General features: G+C 35.0%; 1 protein-coding gene across 1 annotated transcript in view; it reads left to right on the top strand.

Moving 5' to 3' along the window:
• Nucleotides 1-10,800, top strand: part of LOC114533262 — a 62,616-nt gene extending 51,816 nt beyond the window's left edge. Inside the window, exons 44-56 of the mRNA XM_028554764.1 lie at nt 99-215; nt 660-788; nt 1,387-1,509; nt 2,207-2,329; nt 3,033-3,155; nt 3,531-3,659; nt 5,739-5,848; nt 6,124-6,191; nt 7,455-7,618; nt 9,098-9,232; nt 9,365-9,388; nt 9,800-9,908; nt 10,244-10,800. Coding sequence (XP_028410565.1) covers nt 99-215; nt 660-788; nt 1,387-1,509; nt 2,207-2,329; nt 3,033-3,155; nt 3,531-3,659; nt 5,739-5,848; nt 6,124-6,191; nt 7,455-7,618; nt 9,098-9,232; nt 9,365-9,388; nt 9,800-9,908; nt 10,244-10,361 — 1,472 coding nt within the window. The 3' untranslated portion in view covers nt 10,362-10,800. The remainder of the gene's footprint in view (nt 1-98; nt 216-659; nt 789-1,386; nt 1,510-2,206; nt 2,330-3,032; nt 3,156-3,530; nt 3,660-5,738; nt 5,849-6,123; nt 6,192-7,454; nt 7,619-9,097; nt 9,233-9,364; nt 9,389-9,799; nt 9,909-10,243) is intronic.
• The last annotated feature ends 3,867 nt before the right edge of the window (nt 10,801-14,667 follow it).

Below are 14,667 nucleotides of genomic sequence, written 5' to 3'. Positions count from 1 at the left end.
TGACATCTATTTTTATTAAACTTTTAGTATTGCACGTGGTACACGTGTGTTTTAAGGCAAGTCTATAATATGTCGTAATCATGCATCTACTTCTTTAGATATTGATGAATGTCAGCGCTCCCCTTGCGATGGCAACGCGAGTTGTACTGATACAGAAGGCTCATATGAATGTAAATGTAACGATGGTTTCTCTGGCGAAGGGAAGACATGTACTGGTATGAAAATAACAGATTATTGTTGCTTGTTAAATTTAAAAACATTTATTGTGCATGCAGCTCAATTATTCTTTTATTGATGTTGAGACGCGATGAAGAGTAGAAAGTCCGTCTACCCTTGCATTATTTGCTACGATTCCCAGAGCGATTGATCGAAAAAAGAAAATTGCAGCTAAAATTGTCCGTGTAAAAAGTTGTAGGCTTAGAAAGTTGTTGTTTATATTGTTGTCTGTAACATGTTTAAGTTAATTAACTCCGGTCAACCTGGATTAAAGTTCCTGCATTAAATTTATTACATTAACATATTTTCAAATTTTAATATAGCACCTTTGATTCGCACATTGTATTTCTTTCGTTAGTAGTGCCATTCATTAGTAAGGCCTTGTTAACACTCGGAACTTGTTTCCATAGTTGGCAATTCTATCAAATATATTTCATTTTTAGATATTAATGAATGTTCTGAGAACACTCACAATTGCCATGCTGATAATGCAAATTGTACTAATGTACCTGGCTCATTCACCTGTGGTTGTCAAGATGGTTTCAGTGGAGATGGCCGCACAGCTTGTAACAGTGAGCAATTTTTTAAATAATTCTAAAATCCGAATAAATATAGGGAAATACTGCGTACGATACTCGTACAAAAACATGCTCTGGTAGAAGTGTGAAAACCGAGATGAAAATTATGAATGAAATATTTTAGTAATTAAACTACTTTATTGATAAAAATTGAAAAGATTGGTCGTTCAAAATTTTTTTTATGATGTAGCTACGTCATCATTCGCTTCGCTTAAGCAGTATTCTTTGCAACACTTTGAATAAGATCCATAAATATGCTACGATAAAAGACGTTTCCAATCCATTTAGCTATATAGCATTGGGTTAATTACTGTAACGGATATGTTGCGGCAATAATTTATGTTCTAATCTACAAACAACCATTCCTGGTGTCGAAAATGCTTTTCTGGTGAAGTGTTTTTCGACGCCTTCAATAAACTATTTTGCCTATGTTGCTGTTGTGGTGGAATACCGCTTGCGCAGGACTATTTGTGGATGCATGTCTACATGGGGATGCTTCGTGTTTTTATAATTAACCCCTTCATTATTCACACGTGTGTTTTATGGAATTTATACCAGTCCTTTTTAACATTTTTTAATCATTTTTGAATAGATATTGATGAATGTTCTCAGTCCCCACCTCCTTGCGATACGAACGCAACCTGTACTGATACAACAGGCGCATATGAATGTAAATGTAACGATGGTTACAGCCGCGACGGAAAGACATGTACTGGTAGGAAAATAACCAAAATTGAATACAATATAAAATTAATCATTTATGTTGAAAAGTAAGGCGTGAAAACCCGTTCACACTTGCAATTTTTACGATGAATGAGGACGAGCGAAGAAATTTGAATGCTCTTTGAACACATTTTATATGAGACCTGCATGTGATGTAAGCGTTCTTTTTTAAATATCCGTAACTTATTCATTTCATCACACTGATCTACAGAAAAAATCAGCGCAAAAATTACCCGTTTGAACTGGTTTTTATAAAATTATTGTCTGCATGTTAAACAAACTAAAGAACGTTAGTACGTTTTACTACAAAGACACAGTTTCAGTGATCAACGTCTGTCAACTTGAAGGAATGTTCCCGTATGTAACAATAGACAAACATTTTTAAATTTGAATAGAAATCTGGTCTTACACAACATATCTTTTGTTTTTTCTGTAAAACTATAGACGTACTCAATGCTTTAACTGCATGAAGTGTTTATCCATGGGACAGAGGTAGATCCAGCACTGGTGCTTTAATTTGCATTACAAAACAAAGTGGTTATTTTTAGCAGTTTCTTGTGTAATGCAAATTAGTGCACTAGCGCTGGATCCACCCCTGCATGGGATAATCCCATTTCAATCTCCAGTTGAAACCTGGGGGTGGTTTAGCTACACGATTGTCACTGATATGACATGTTTTTTATTTCTAGATATCAATGAATGTAAAGCGGGCACTCACAATTGCCATGATAATGCGACTTGTATTAATCAACTTGCCTCATTCACCTGTACCTGTAAAGAAGGTTTCACCGGAAATGGCACAAGTTGTACGAGTAAGGAACCGCTTTTTCTCATTTAATATTCAAGAAGGCTTAACACAAGAAAGTAAATGTTTCTTATTCTAATAGCTGAAAAAGATACCGAATTGCCTATCAGATTATGCTCCCGCGATGAAAACGCGCTTTTCATTTTACAAATTTGATTTGTTGCTATAAATATGCTACGATAAAAGACGTTTCCAATCCATTTAGCTTTATAACATTGGGTTAATTACTGGAAGGGATATTTTGCGGCAATGATTTATGTTCTAATCTACAAACAACCATACCTGGTGTCAAAAATGCTTTTCTGGTGAAGTGTTTTTCGACGCCTTCAGTAAACTATTTTGCCTATGTTGCTGTTGTGGTGGAATACCGCTTGCGCAAGACTATTTGATTTTTCTACATAGGGATGCTTCGTGTTTTTATCCCTCCGCCCTTCAGTATTCACACGCGTGTTTTATGATATTTATACCAGTCCTTTTTCAACATGTTGTCATGATTTGTGTAGATATTGATGAATGTTTTCAGTCCCAATTACTTCTTTAGATATTGATGAATGTAAGCCTCCTCTGTCCCCTTGCGCAGGACTATTTGTGGATGCATGTTTACATGGGGATGCTTCGTGTTTTTATAATTAACCCCTTCATTATTCACACGTGTGCTTTATGGAATTTATACCAGTCCTTTTTAACATGTTTTAATCATTTTTGAATAGATATTGATGAATGTTCTCAGTCCCCACCTCCTTGCGATAGCAACGCGACTTGTACTGATACAAAAGGCTCATATAAATGTAAATGTAACGATGGTTACAGCGGCGACGGAAAGACATGTGCTGGTAGGAAAATAACAGATCAAGCTTATTGTTACAGTATATTTGTCAAAATCCTAAATACAGGACTAAAGTTTTATTCACTGGATTTATTCTGCCAATTTTCTAAAGCAGATTTAATTCTTCAATGAATTGTTTATCTTTTCCACTTGCATTCTTGCGTGACATGCGCATGCATGTATCTGTATACGGACCAACAAGAACACCTTCTTACTCTCAGTTGCTGCACATTAGAAATGTGATCAAATTGATATGAATCAGTCAAAATTAAACCTTCACTTAATTATTCTTCTTTAACTCCACGTTGCGTTGTCGAAATATTTTGTTCTATAATTATTCATATATATTCATTATACTATGAAATTCTACTTCTTCAAATAGATGTGAACGAATGCTTAGACCCATCTCGTTGTTCTTCTGACCAAACATGTGAAAATTATCCTGGAGAATTCCGATGTTACTGTAAAAGCCCAAGACAAATAATCAACGAAATAACTAAGCAATGTCGAGGTAAGGAAACAAACTTTTTTAATTCTGTTGCAGCATATCGTCGCAGCATATGGTAACCAAAATATTGAACTTTTTATATTTTTGCTGCGCTTTTCATTCGCATCATTGAAAAGTACGACGGAGTTTGTTTTCACAAAAATGCAGCGACGTTGAATAGGGTTGGAATGTGTGCGAAACAACTGAGACGTTAACAAAACCGGTCGTACAAATTAGCGATTCACGAGCTGTTTATAAACGTATCACGAGTTTCTGGGTGTGTACTGCAAGTTTTTTTACTATAAATCCTCGTGTATTTTCCAGAGGTTTTTGTTTTTTTTGCCTTGGTGCATGCCTTTATTTGTCAATATTTGAAAAGAATTTAATATACAGTTAGTGTGCCTCTAGTGAGCCTCTTTTCTTTATTTTTTTTTAAATTAACGTTTCAAATTTTCCGGCTTGGAGAGAGTAAAACATACTGACAGGAATTTCATATCATCCCGAACGATGTCAGTGTTTATGTAGATTTCATTTGACTTTGATTAATCACCTACAAGGAGTAATATATATGTTAGCTTCACTTGCGCTACTTCCATGTACCTTTGAGTTTATACATTTGTATTTCCGTCTCACTCTAACAGGAGACACTGCTATTTTTGCGGAATTTATAAACTTGTAATCGTATAGATGCATTGTGCATGAGGTGATCTTTCAACTGTTGATTGTTTTGTGGTAGCACTTTTTCGAACATGCATAATACTGTTTTATACAAAATGTGCTAACTTCGCACCGTGATATATTTTTCGTATTTTTCAACTTTTCGCAACCAATTTAGCTTTCGTATTTTACCAAGTTTTGGGATGCTTATTACAGCCATCCTGATAAAAATTCCTAGTTTTATGTTTGGTTTAATAGGGAAATGGTGCATTGATTTCTTTAGCTTAATAATAATCCAATGAGTAAATTAGCTTAATAGTAGGTACACCATGTAAGTATTTTTTACTGTAAAGCTTTCGGTCCGTTAACTTGGGCTCATTGTTATAACACTCAAGACAATACACAAAACCTGTTAATATTAATTTTCTGTAAACTTACGTTCTGATTGGTCGATTTGTACCACGTGAGTGAATGTTATATAGCAAACCACGCCACGGCAGTGCCGTTATAAGATTTATTGCACTATCAAAATGGCGGCAACAAACAAAAAATTGCCGAACTTAGCGAAGAGAACGAAGAGGAGATTAATGTAATTATAGATGAATCCACACCGAAAAATACTAAACGGGCAACCGCTTGCGGTGTTTTTACTATTTAAAGATAAGCATGTGTTGTTTAGTTAAGTTTAAAAATGATATAAAGTCTTTACGAGTTTACTCAAAATGAATATTAAAAGCATAAAAGCAATTTTTGTTTGTGCATTATCGGGTTTTACATGCTCTCGTTCACAAACAAGGAACTCGAAGTTCAATAATTGAATTCCTCGTTCCTTGTTCGTAACTCGTGCATGTAAAACCCGATAGTGCACTCGCAGAGTGCATTAATCCTTTATTATTACACTCTCCAATGCAACATTAGCCTACAAACTAATCTACTTAATATTTGGTGTAACCATGCAAACGTACAAGAATATTATTAACAATTGTCCACTAAAAATTAGACCACATTCAACCAATATTCTGGAAATACATGCATATTTCTGATATTTATTTAAACGAGGGAATTTTACAGTAAAATACTGATGAAAATTCCTAGTTTTAAATTCAGTTTAATAGGGGAACAGTGCGTTACGCGGCGTTACGATAGTACATGTTATTGTTATTGTTATTGCTATTGTCATTGTTATTGTTATTGTTATTGTTATTGTTATTGTTATTGTTATTGTTATTGTTATTGTTATTGTTATTGTTATTGTTATTGTTATTGTTATTGTTATTGTTATTGTTATTGTTATTGTTATTGTTGTCGTTGTCGTTGTCGTTGTCGTTGTCGTTGTCGTTGTCGTTGTCGTTGTCGTTGTCGTTGTCGTTATCGTTATCGCTATATCGCTATCGCTATTGCTATTTTTATTGTTATTGTTATTGTTATTGTTATTGTTATTTTTAGACGTCATATCATATCAATTTGTAATTGTCATCCTTATCCCGTTTAATGGCGACCTTCTCATTCCCAACAGTCTTCTTTGGTTCACTCGTAGCTTTGAAATTCAAACTGCGGTTGGTATTTTGAAATATTTTATCTGCTACAACTACAAAAGTATTTTAGGATGTTTAAATTGACGCATATCTATAGTGATGCCTGTATGTGTTTACTTACTGATCCGTCTACCTTCTACGCAGAAAATATCACCGCCCACCTTATTTGCCCGGAAAAGGGCATGCGGAGGAGGTAGCTGTTCCGTAATACTAACTATGGTCTTGCTAAAATGAAAGTTGAATTTAGGAAATCATGTTGTTAGAATATGCAGTTAAGAATTATTTCTTTTTAATAGATTAATAATGTTTATCTTGGGAGTAGCCTCGGAAGTCAATACACAGGTTCCCAAGTTACAGGGTTTAGGTAAGAGAATTTTATGTGATTCAAATCGTACTTGCTTGTCTATCATACCAACATTTTCCGAAACTTTGTAAAATGGGTGGCATTCAAACTTTTGCTAAGCGATGAAATACATCATTCGGTGCCTGTGCAAATAGGAGACCTATTTGCGTCTATCTCAATTTAAACTTTCCAAATATTTTAAAATAGATTTATTGATTTGCGTGATTGCATATACGATTGGATGAAATGTATAGTTACAATTCTAGATAGTTTTATTTTACGGCAAAATTGGCCAGTAAGAATTGTGCACATTGGAACTACTACTTAATAACTATTCTAATTATTAACTATTTAAAAGGTGGTTAAGGCATTATAGCTAAAGTAAAAAGCAAATTCCGCATAAACAAGACATCTTGAGAATCAGAATATAATTCAAACAAGACACAGATTAAGACTGTAAATTTTCGACTTTATTACAAGTCTCTGTCTAAGATGACTTTGTAATAAGGTCGAAAATTTACAGTCTTAATCTGTGTTTTGTTGGAATTATATTTTTATTCTCATAATGTCTTTTTTATTTGGAATTTGCCTTTTACTTTACTTTTTTAAATTGTCGGCTGGTCATGGCATTGTAGCTAAATTACCAATTTTAACTCTCGCAAAATTCCCCCGTGATTAATTGTGATCATGCGCTCCAAAAACGGAAACCATAAAGTGGCTAGCTAGTTCTCTCGTGCTGCATGGATGGTAAATTATTTCGTATCCTAATTCGTGCGGGATTGTCTTATTCTGCACCACTTTTCCTCAGTAAAATTTCGTTTTTTCACTCTATAGTTCACCTGTCACCCTCCGTAATATGAAAAAAATACCAAAAGAACGCTTGAAATTTAAAAATCTTAATTCCGTGCAGTATAATATTGTTAAAACTGAAATTAAAACAAATATTAACAAGTTTGAATAGTAAATCGCGTGTTTTTATTGATGCATGGTCAATGCCCATGCATGCAAAGTAAGGCAATCCTGAAACAGCAAAATAAAAAACAATCCTGAAACAAGAGGATTAAATACAAATTTGATATATGTGCATGCAGTAAAGCGAGTACCTTCCACTCTTAGGATGTTGCTTCGGATGTTGTTTTTCGGAATTCTAACATCTATATGTAGCTATAACGATGACTTAAATGCCGAAAATATCTCGTATTCTTGTGATGGAGTTTCTGGCTAGACAGTGTATAAAACAATGTCATTATCAACGTAACCTATTAACTCATTTTACACAAATAGGCAAGGATCGGTTAAAGCCACATACGTCGCGACGTTCCAATCTGGGAGCAACGTGACTCTTGAGGATGCTGAAAAGGCCATCCAAACAAACCTGATTAACAACAACACTGGAACTTATCTTGGAAATCTTAGACTAAACGGGAGCATTCCAGTAGAATATGAAGGTTCGTCTCTTTCATTAAACGTGCTTAGATAAATCGATAGAATTTTGAAAAAAATTTCCGAATTGATTTATTCACAATTTTTCTGGCCTTGAGTAATTCGATATTTTCCTTATTACGTTTGAATATTTTCTGCCGAATAAGACGCGTAGCATAATTAGTCATGCAACAAAGTTGTTTTATATACCAACTTCTAATAATACCTTCCCGGGCTTCAAATTTATTTAGTACATTGCCAGCCTCGTACCCAGGCGCTTTAATAGTAAAATATACTAGAAATACATGCATGCAAAATCCCCTCATCCGAAGCAATAAACATATATTTTCAACAGTGGAATTCTATAAAACTCATTTCTGCCGAGTGATTGGATCAAAGTCGTATAAGTGTAATCCTATATCAAGTACAATTTTAAAGTCGACTCTCGAGCTATCTATAAACTAAATGTGCAACGAATAGTTTTACATACTACAATTTTTAGCGAAATTTCAATTCCTTTTTAAACAGTTTCACCTTTAAAAATAAATGCTTTCCCATGCAACTGAAATAATATTAACGAAATTGGCGAATAAATTCAAAGAGGTGTCATGCATACATTTGTTTATAAATCCACATATCAAACATGAAAAAAAAACATGAAAATACAAAATCTTCCCATTTAACTTCCCATTTATCGCTCGGCGATAACGTTGCATTCGGTTATTAGTAAGTTTGGAAAATACAACGGCTACGGCAACCGCAACGTCCTTATTAACAATGGCATTGATCCTTTTTAAAAGACAACAGAAGAAAACGTAGCTTTTAACGTTGCACACTGCCGTAGTTGCTGAAACGGCATCGTTGCTGAAACGGCAACAGTTAAGGCCATGTTACACAGTGCAATTTTTTTTGCAACTCGGAAAAATATTCGAATATAAGTACCTTCAGATGATTCTTCGGCAAAAGAAACGTTCGTATTACTTACTAGCCCATCGACTGTCGATTCCAGAAAATCTAAAATGTCGCTACGCACGAAAAATATCGCTTGTGGAAAACCGGCTTAACAACCCTCGTGCTCGCCTTAATTTATCAACTGACCTCCATGTAATAACTGAATGCAAGGTTATATATTTTTCTATTGAAGCGCCTGCATGGGTAACGAGACTGATGCATTGCCGTGAGGGCAGAAGCCATATCTGGTATTTTTTTCAGATTAAACTGGCGGAATAAATGTACGGCTAGATAAATATATTAATTTTGCTAAGAATGAAAAATCAGAAAAAAGGGAATATAATGTCATCACAATGAGCGGCGTGTTTTAAAAACTCGACTTGCCCAATCACTCATATGTAATTTTGTATAAAACGAATATACGACGAACATTGCTATTCTAAGAGGAAATTTTTTTTGACAAAAATAAACTTGGAAATAAAACATTTTTGCCTGTGATTGGATAACTAATGTCATGTATATTAACCACGCGTCATGTAATTGCTTCTCAACAGACTACAATGAATGTAACCCTGCATCGACTATTCATGTTCCTGACTGTGGCGAAGGGGCGAAATGTATAAATTTAGCCGGGTCGTATCGATGTGAATGTGACATTGGTTTTGAAGGAACACCACCTACTTGCGAAGGTATTGTGGGATATAAGATAGTTTTATTCGCACGAATTCAAAGGGAAATTAATTGATTGCATGCATGGATGTTGCATGGATGTCGTGTATTTGAAACTTAAATCATAATCATGTCATCTAACTTTTTTACAGCTGAGAAGCCACCAATGTACTTTGGTATGTATTGTTCATCTTCATTGTGTATTGTAAAATTTGCTGATGAGCACATTTAGAAACAAGACGAACAATAATTGTATATTTTATATCTATTCCACTTTTACTGATTAACCGTATTTAGCCGTAATATTTCGATATTCAAATCGGTCATTGGTGAATGCACATTTGCATGTAAATAAATCACACATCAGCCACCTTGACATGAACACGACCGATATTTAATAATATCCAGATCGCCCTAAAAATTTACTTATAAATTGAGGTGGTATATAATGTGCTGATCCTACAATTTTCCGTCTAAATATATATACTACTTCGACGATCTTTCTACAGTGCTTTGATGCGTGAACGACTAAATTGCCTTCATTAATTTTTTTATGCGACTAATTATTTTTTATTATTCGCTTTTAGTCAATGATGAGGATCTTGAGCTGGTGAAATCACTGACTATCGCTATGATTGCTTACCTGGCGCTTTGCTTTTTTGTGACCTTTGTTCTTTTGATTGCCATGTGTACGACGTAAGTCGCATTTTTTTTTGTAATTTTTAAGTGCTTGTAAATTGTTGAACAGATTTGAACAAGGTTTAAAAGGAATGAGTATCTTTTTCGTGTAAAAATATTCCTGAATAGTATGGTACCTGAATGGTATCGTATTATAAAGGAAAGGGGTAGGAAAAAAGTTGCAATACAAACACTGCAGCATAAAGAACATTTCTACAAACTTGAACTGCAAGCAGCACACCAGAAGCCGACCGAAATTATTGTTCTTTTCCGTTCGTTGTTGAAATATACATCTTTTAAATAGAAATTTCCATAAACGAGGTCTAAAAGCAAATATTTTGTTTAATTATTAGACTTTCCAGGGCAGTGGAATATTTGCCTGAAGAAGATGAGATACCGATGGGAAGAGTAACTTCAATAGCAGCACCCAAGTACGAAGAACGCCAAGTGATGAAAGAATATTACACCTAAATATATACCAATAACAGATATAGCATTTCTCGCAAGCTCGCCCATAAAGGCCATTTGCCAACTAAGTTATTTTAAATACAAACCTATACAAGTACTTGTTTTCCTTTGCTTCATAACGTAAAATTGACTCTCTACGTTGTTGAATCATGCTTTAGTAATTTACTCTCTAGACTTTAATCTAATAAATTAGTTGGCAACCATGGAACCAATTTTAATATTTATATGTATCTTTTCACTCTGTAGTTAAACGGGATTCTCACGCATTTCGCACATTCAGTTTTTTAAAACTTTTCTTACATAAACACGCATGTTCAATGAGAATCACTGCAAATATGCTTTTATATAATTTAGAATGATTTTCTATTATCCAGAATTACAACATATCCTGTACTAGTTTTATTTTTTAACATAAATAAATGAACGCATTTTTTAATCTTTAGCGCATTTACACACTTTGGTATTATTTATGCTAGTTTTTCCCAAAATTTTCCAAAGGTTTTGACATATAAATTTTTCATCTTTTTTTAATTTCAAAATTTTGAATTTTTCATTTTCAAAATTTGAAATGTTAAAATCTTAAAACTTTTGACATACATACTAGTGTTTTTTAAACACTATACTAGTGTTTTCTAAAAAAAAAAGGTAAGATGCTTCTTTAAGTTTGAAATGTAAAAATCTGTTCGTGCCATATATATTGCAAAACTTCTGCGATCTGGGTGAAATAGAGACTGTTTATTTATTTCAAATAGATCGTAGAAGGTTTGCAATAAGGCATGAACAGATTTTTACATTTTTCACCTCGTACCCAGGGTCTTTACTCGTAGGGAGATTTTGCATGATAAATTTAAATTCTTATCTGGGAGGGGTGGTAGAGGAGTTGTATCGATCCGTCTTGAAAATTGAAATATAGATTGGTTATTGCGCTTTGTTTTGATTATACAGAATTCGCAAAAGGGTGGATTCTTCTTCGCCACTATGAATTTAATAAATCTTGGATTGAAATTAAATACATCCTGATTTCAAACACATCACACATGCGGTAATATTAAATTACACAAGTCAAAAATTCCGGTCAAATTTCACTCATTCGATCTCGAGTCTCGACCGCTGCAATGGCTAGCACACCGAAAAATCTGGGCAATGATTAGAAGTTTTGATGGTGAAAAATGGTCACTTGATAATAAAAAATTGAATGGTAAAAAAGTTGGGCGCTTGATACAAATTGGAAAAATGGGGCATGAGAAAAAAATTTTCATCGGCATTTGATAAAAAATTTGAATGGAAAAAAAAATTGGTACTTGATAGAAAATTTGAATGGAAATAAATTGGCCGGAGAAAAAAATTTTGATCGGAAAAAAAATTAGGCACTTGATAAAAAATTCTGATGGGAAAAAATTGGGCACTTGATAAAAAATTTTGATGGAAAAAAAATTTGGACACTTCATAAAAAAATAGGACAGGAAAAAAAATGCGAAGGGAAATTGGGCACAAGAAAAAATATTGATGGGAAAAAAATTTGCACTTGATTAAAATTTGAATTGAAAATTGAAATAGAAAAAAAAGCATTTCCCCTTAGTATTGTTGTTATACTGTGCGCAATGGGAGGGAGTTCTTCCAGTATAGCACATGTCCGCTGCTGTCAGCAAGCTGTGGCATAGAGCTCGATGATCTCTTTTACGTTCTTTCCAATTTTCTTTTCTAATTCATCATCTTTTTCATACGGGTATGGTTCGAAAAAAATGATATAACTAAGAAAAGGTAATAGAGTTTTGGTAATAGAGAAGAGTTTTCCACAAGGGGATCTTTTACTCCCACAGTGCAGTAGAACAATAATATACCCTGAAAATGAAACAGTCAACGAGGATAAAAAAATGAAAAATGCAAAAATCCGTAGAAAATCCGAAAGTCGCACTGCAGCTGTTACACATTTGCACTACTGTTTGGGATTAAATACACTGAAATCAACCAATCAGGGTCGAGAAACATTTTCTTGTAAATCATTAGCGTTGTTATTGCTTGGTGCAGGGCTTCAATGTTATTAGCTTCTAAATGATGTGATTAATGCTCAAAAATAGTGCGATTTGGGAATTAATCACACTATCTTTAACCAATCAGATTGCAAAAAACACCATTGATTTCAAAATGAATATGATAAATTTATTCATCTCACTTTATATTCAGTATATTAGGACGTCTGACAGTCATTAATAGCTGTTTCCTGTAAAAGGGTATTGTTGTTTTTAAAAGCTTTCTTACTTTTTTAGAGCAATGTGAATTACTCATATGATTTCGCTGTTTAAAATATTTCTCTGATTTATTCCTTTTAATAAATTTAGAATGTCGTATACCACCATATTGAAGTAATGAAGTTGTTGTTGATGTGAAATTGATCTCAAGTGAAGCCAGCTCTTTATCTTTACCTATGTTATTCAGGAGCTCATTGACAAAATTCCGTTTTGTTGCTTTTTAGAATAATTTGGACCTATAAATAGTGGAATTATTTTGTCAGTACGTGTTGGCATGCTAAATTATGCTTCAAGGACCTTCTCATAACCTCTTGTCACGGTGTATTATTCTCTGTTTCCCCTATCACCAGTTTCCGCCCAGTTTGTATTTATGTTTAGCTGACAAAAGCGTTTGATCACGGTGTAAATTTCCGGTCTCCCCTATCACTAATTTCCACCTAGTTTGCATTTGTTTAACTGACAAAAAGCGTTAGATTCCAGTGTTATATTTCCTGTTTCCCCTGTCGCTAATTTCCCCCTCAATCTCTTTTTATATTTAGCTGACACTAAGCATTAGATCAGTATCCGACAGTCCGTTTGGAAGGTAACATTATTGGTTATAATTTATAAAGAAAGAAACTATTTGGCAGGTATTGTTTAGATACCCATATATATCTGTCATATATCATGTAATTTATTACTTTGTTGTCATGTGCTCGTGTGCTGCATTTAGAAGAAACGCTTTCCTGTGTGATAGCGTGATTGCATGAACTCAGAACTGAGTGCCATTGTTGTGAATGAATAAGTTCTGTGAGCTTCTGTAGCGGTGGGTCATTTTCACCTGGCGTCTTGGATTTCAGCTAGTGTCATTGTGAATGGGACAGCAGATGTAGTGAGAAGGGACACGTGTTCTTCGGCGATGTTACGTTCACGCAAGGGTTGGTTTTGCAGTGGGTGACGGGAAATATAGTCGGCAGGATTTGTCTTGCCAGGCTCGTAACGAACGCAGGAGGTTCGGCTTTCGGATTGTTAAAAATGTGAACGAGCGGCTTATGATGAGTAATCAACGTGAATGGTGAACCATAGACGTACAGGTGAAATTTTTCACATGCCCATACACAGGCGAGAGCCTCGCGCTCTGTTTGGGAATATCTTTGTTCCAAATTAGAGAGGGAGCGACTGGCATGCGCCACAATTTTTGTCTCACTAGCACTAATAAAAGAAGTGGTTTTCGGAGTTAAGATGGCACCCACACCGACAGAACTCGCATCAACAAGAATGCGGGGTGAAAGTATGCCATGGTTAATCGATATTTCAATTCTTTAAAGCCATGTTGGTGCTGCTGTGTCCATTGCCATTTGGTGGAATGACGATTGAGAGCGCGAAGGGGGGCTGTAAGAGTGGAAAAATCGTAGATGAAACGCAAGACATAAGAGTGGCATCTTGTATTGCTTGAACTTTCTTGGGATCAAGTAACATGAACTGAATGTGTACCCAAAGAAATCAAGGTTTTTCTTATCAAAAAAACATTTCTCAGGGTTAAGGGTAAGTCCCTTTTCGCTAAAACGTTGGAAAGTTTCCTCCAAGGCTTTGTCGTGTTCTGCTGTAGTCTTCCCAAAGATGTCGTCACTGATATTCAGAGCTCCATGGATACCATCTAGAGCTTGTTGAATGGTATGTTGGAAAATTTCGGCAGCTGATGAAGTGCTAAAGTTCAGACGTTTGTATCTCTTAAGTCCCTTGTGAGTGGTAAAAGTTGTGATGTGCTGTGATTCTGGTGCTAAGACTAGTTGATTGGTAGCCAAAACTCAGGTCAAGCTTGCTGAGGGTTTTGGCTCCATTAAGTGAATGGATGATGTCATCCACGGTAGGTGAAGGGTGTCGTTCTCGGCGAATGGCACAATTAGGGAGCCGCATGTCCACGCAAACACGAACTTCGTTGGGATTCTTTGGTTTGGGTGCAGCAACGATTGGGCTCACCCATAGTGTAGGACCTGTTGCATTCGTTTCAATTGTGGACGTCGTTTCAATTCTGCAGCAACTTTGTTTCGCAGGTGGAAGGGAATTCGTCTCTCTGGTTG

Source organism: Dendronephthya gigantea, unplaced genomic scaffold, assembly GCF_004324835.1.
Source record: "Dendronephthya gigantea isolate DGI-Jeju-01 unplaced genomic scaffold, DenGig_1.0 000088F, whole genome shotgun sequence".
NCBI lineage: Eukaryota > Metazoa > Cnidaria > Anthozoa > Malacalcyonacea > Nephtheidae > Dendronephthya > Dendronephthya gigantea.
The sequence above is the reverse complement of the archived record's forward strand: the minus strand, read 5'-3'. Positions and strand labels throughout refer to the sequence as shown.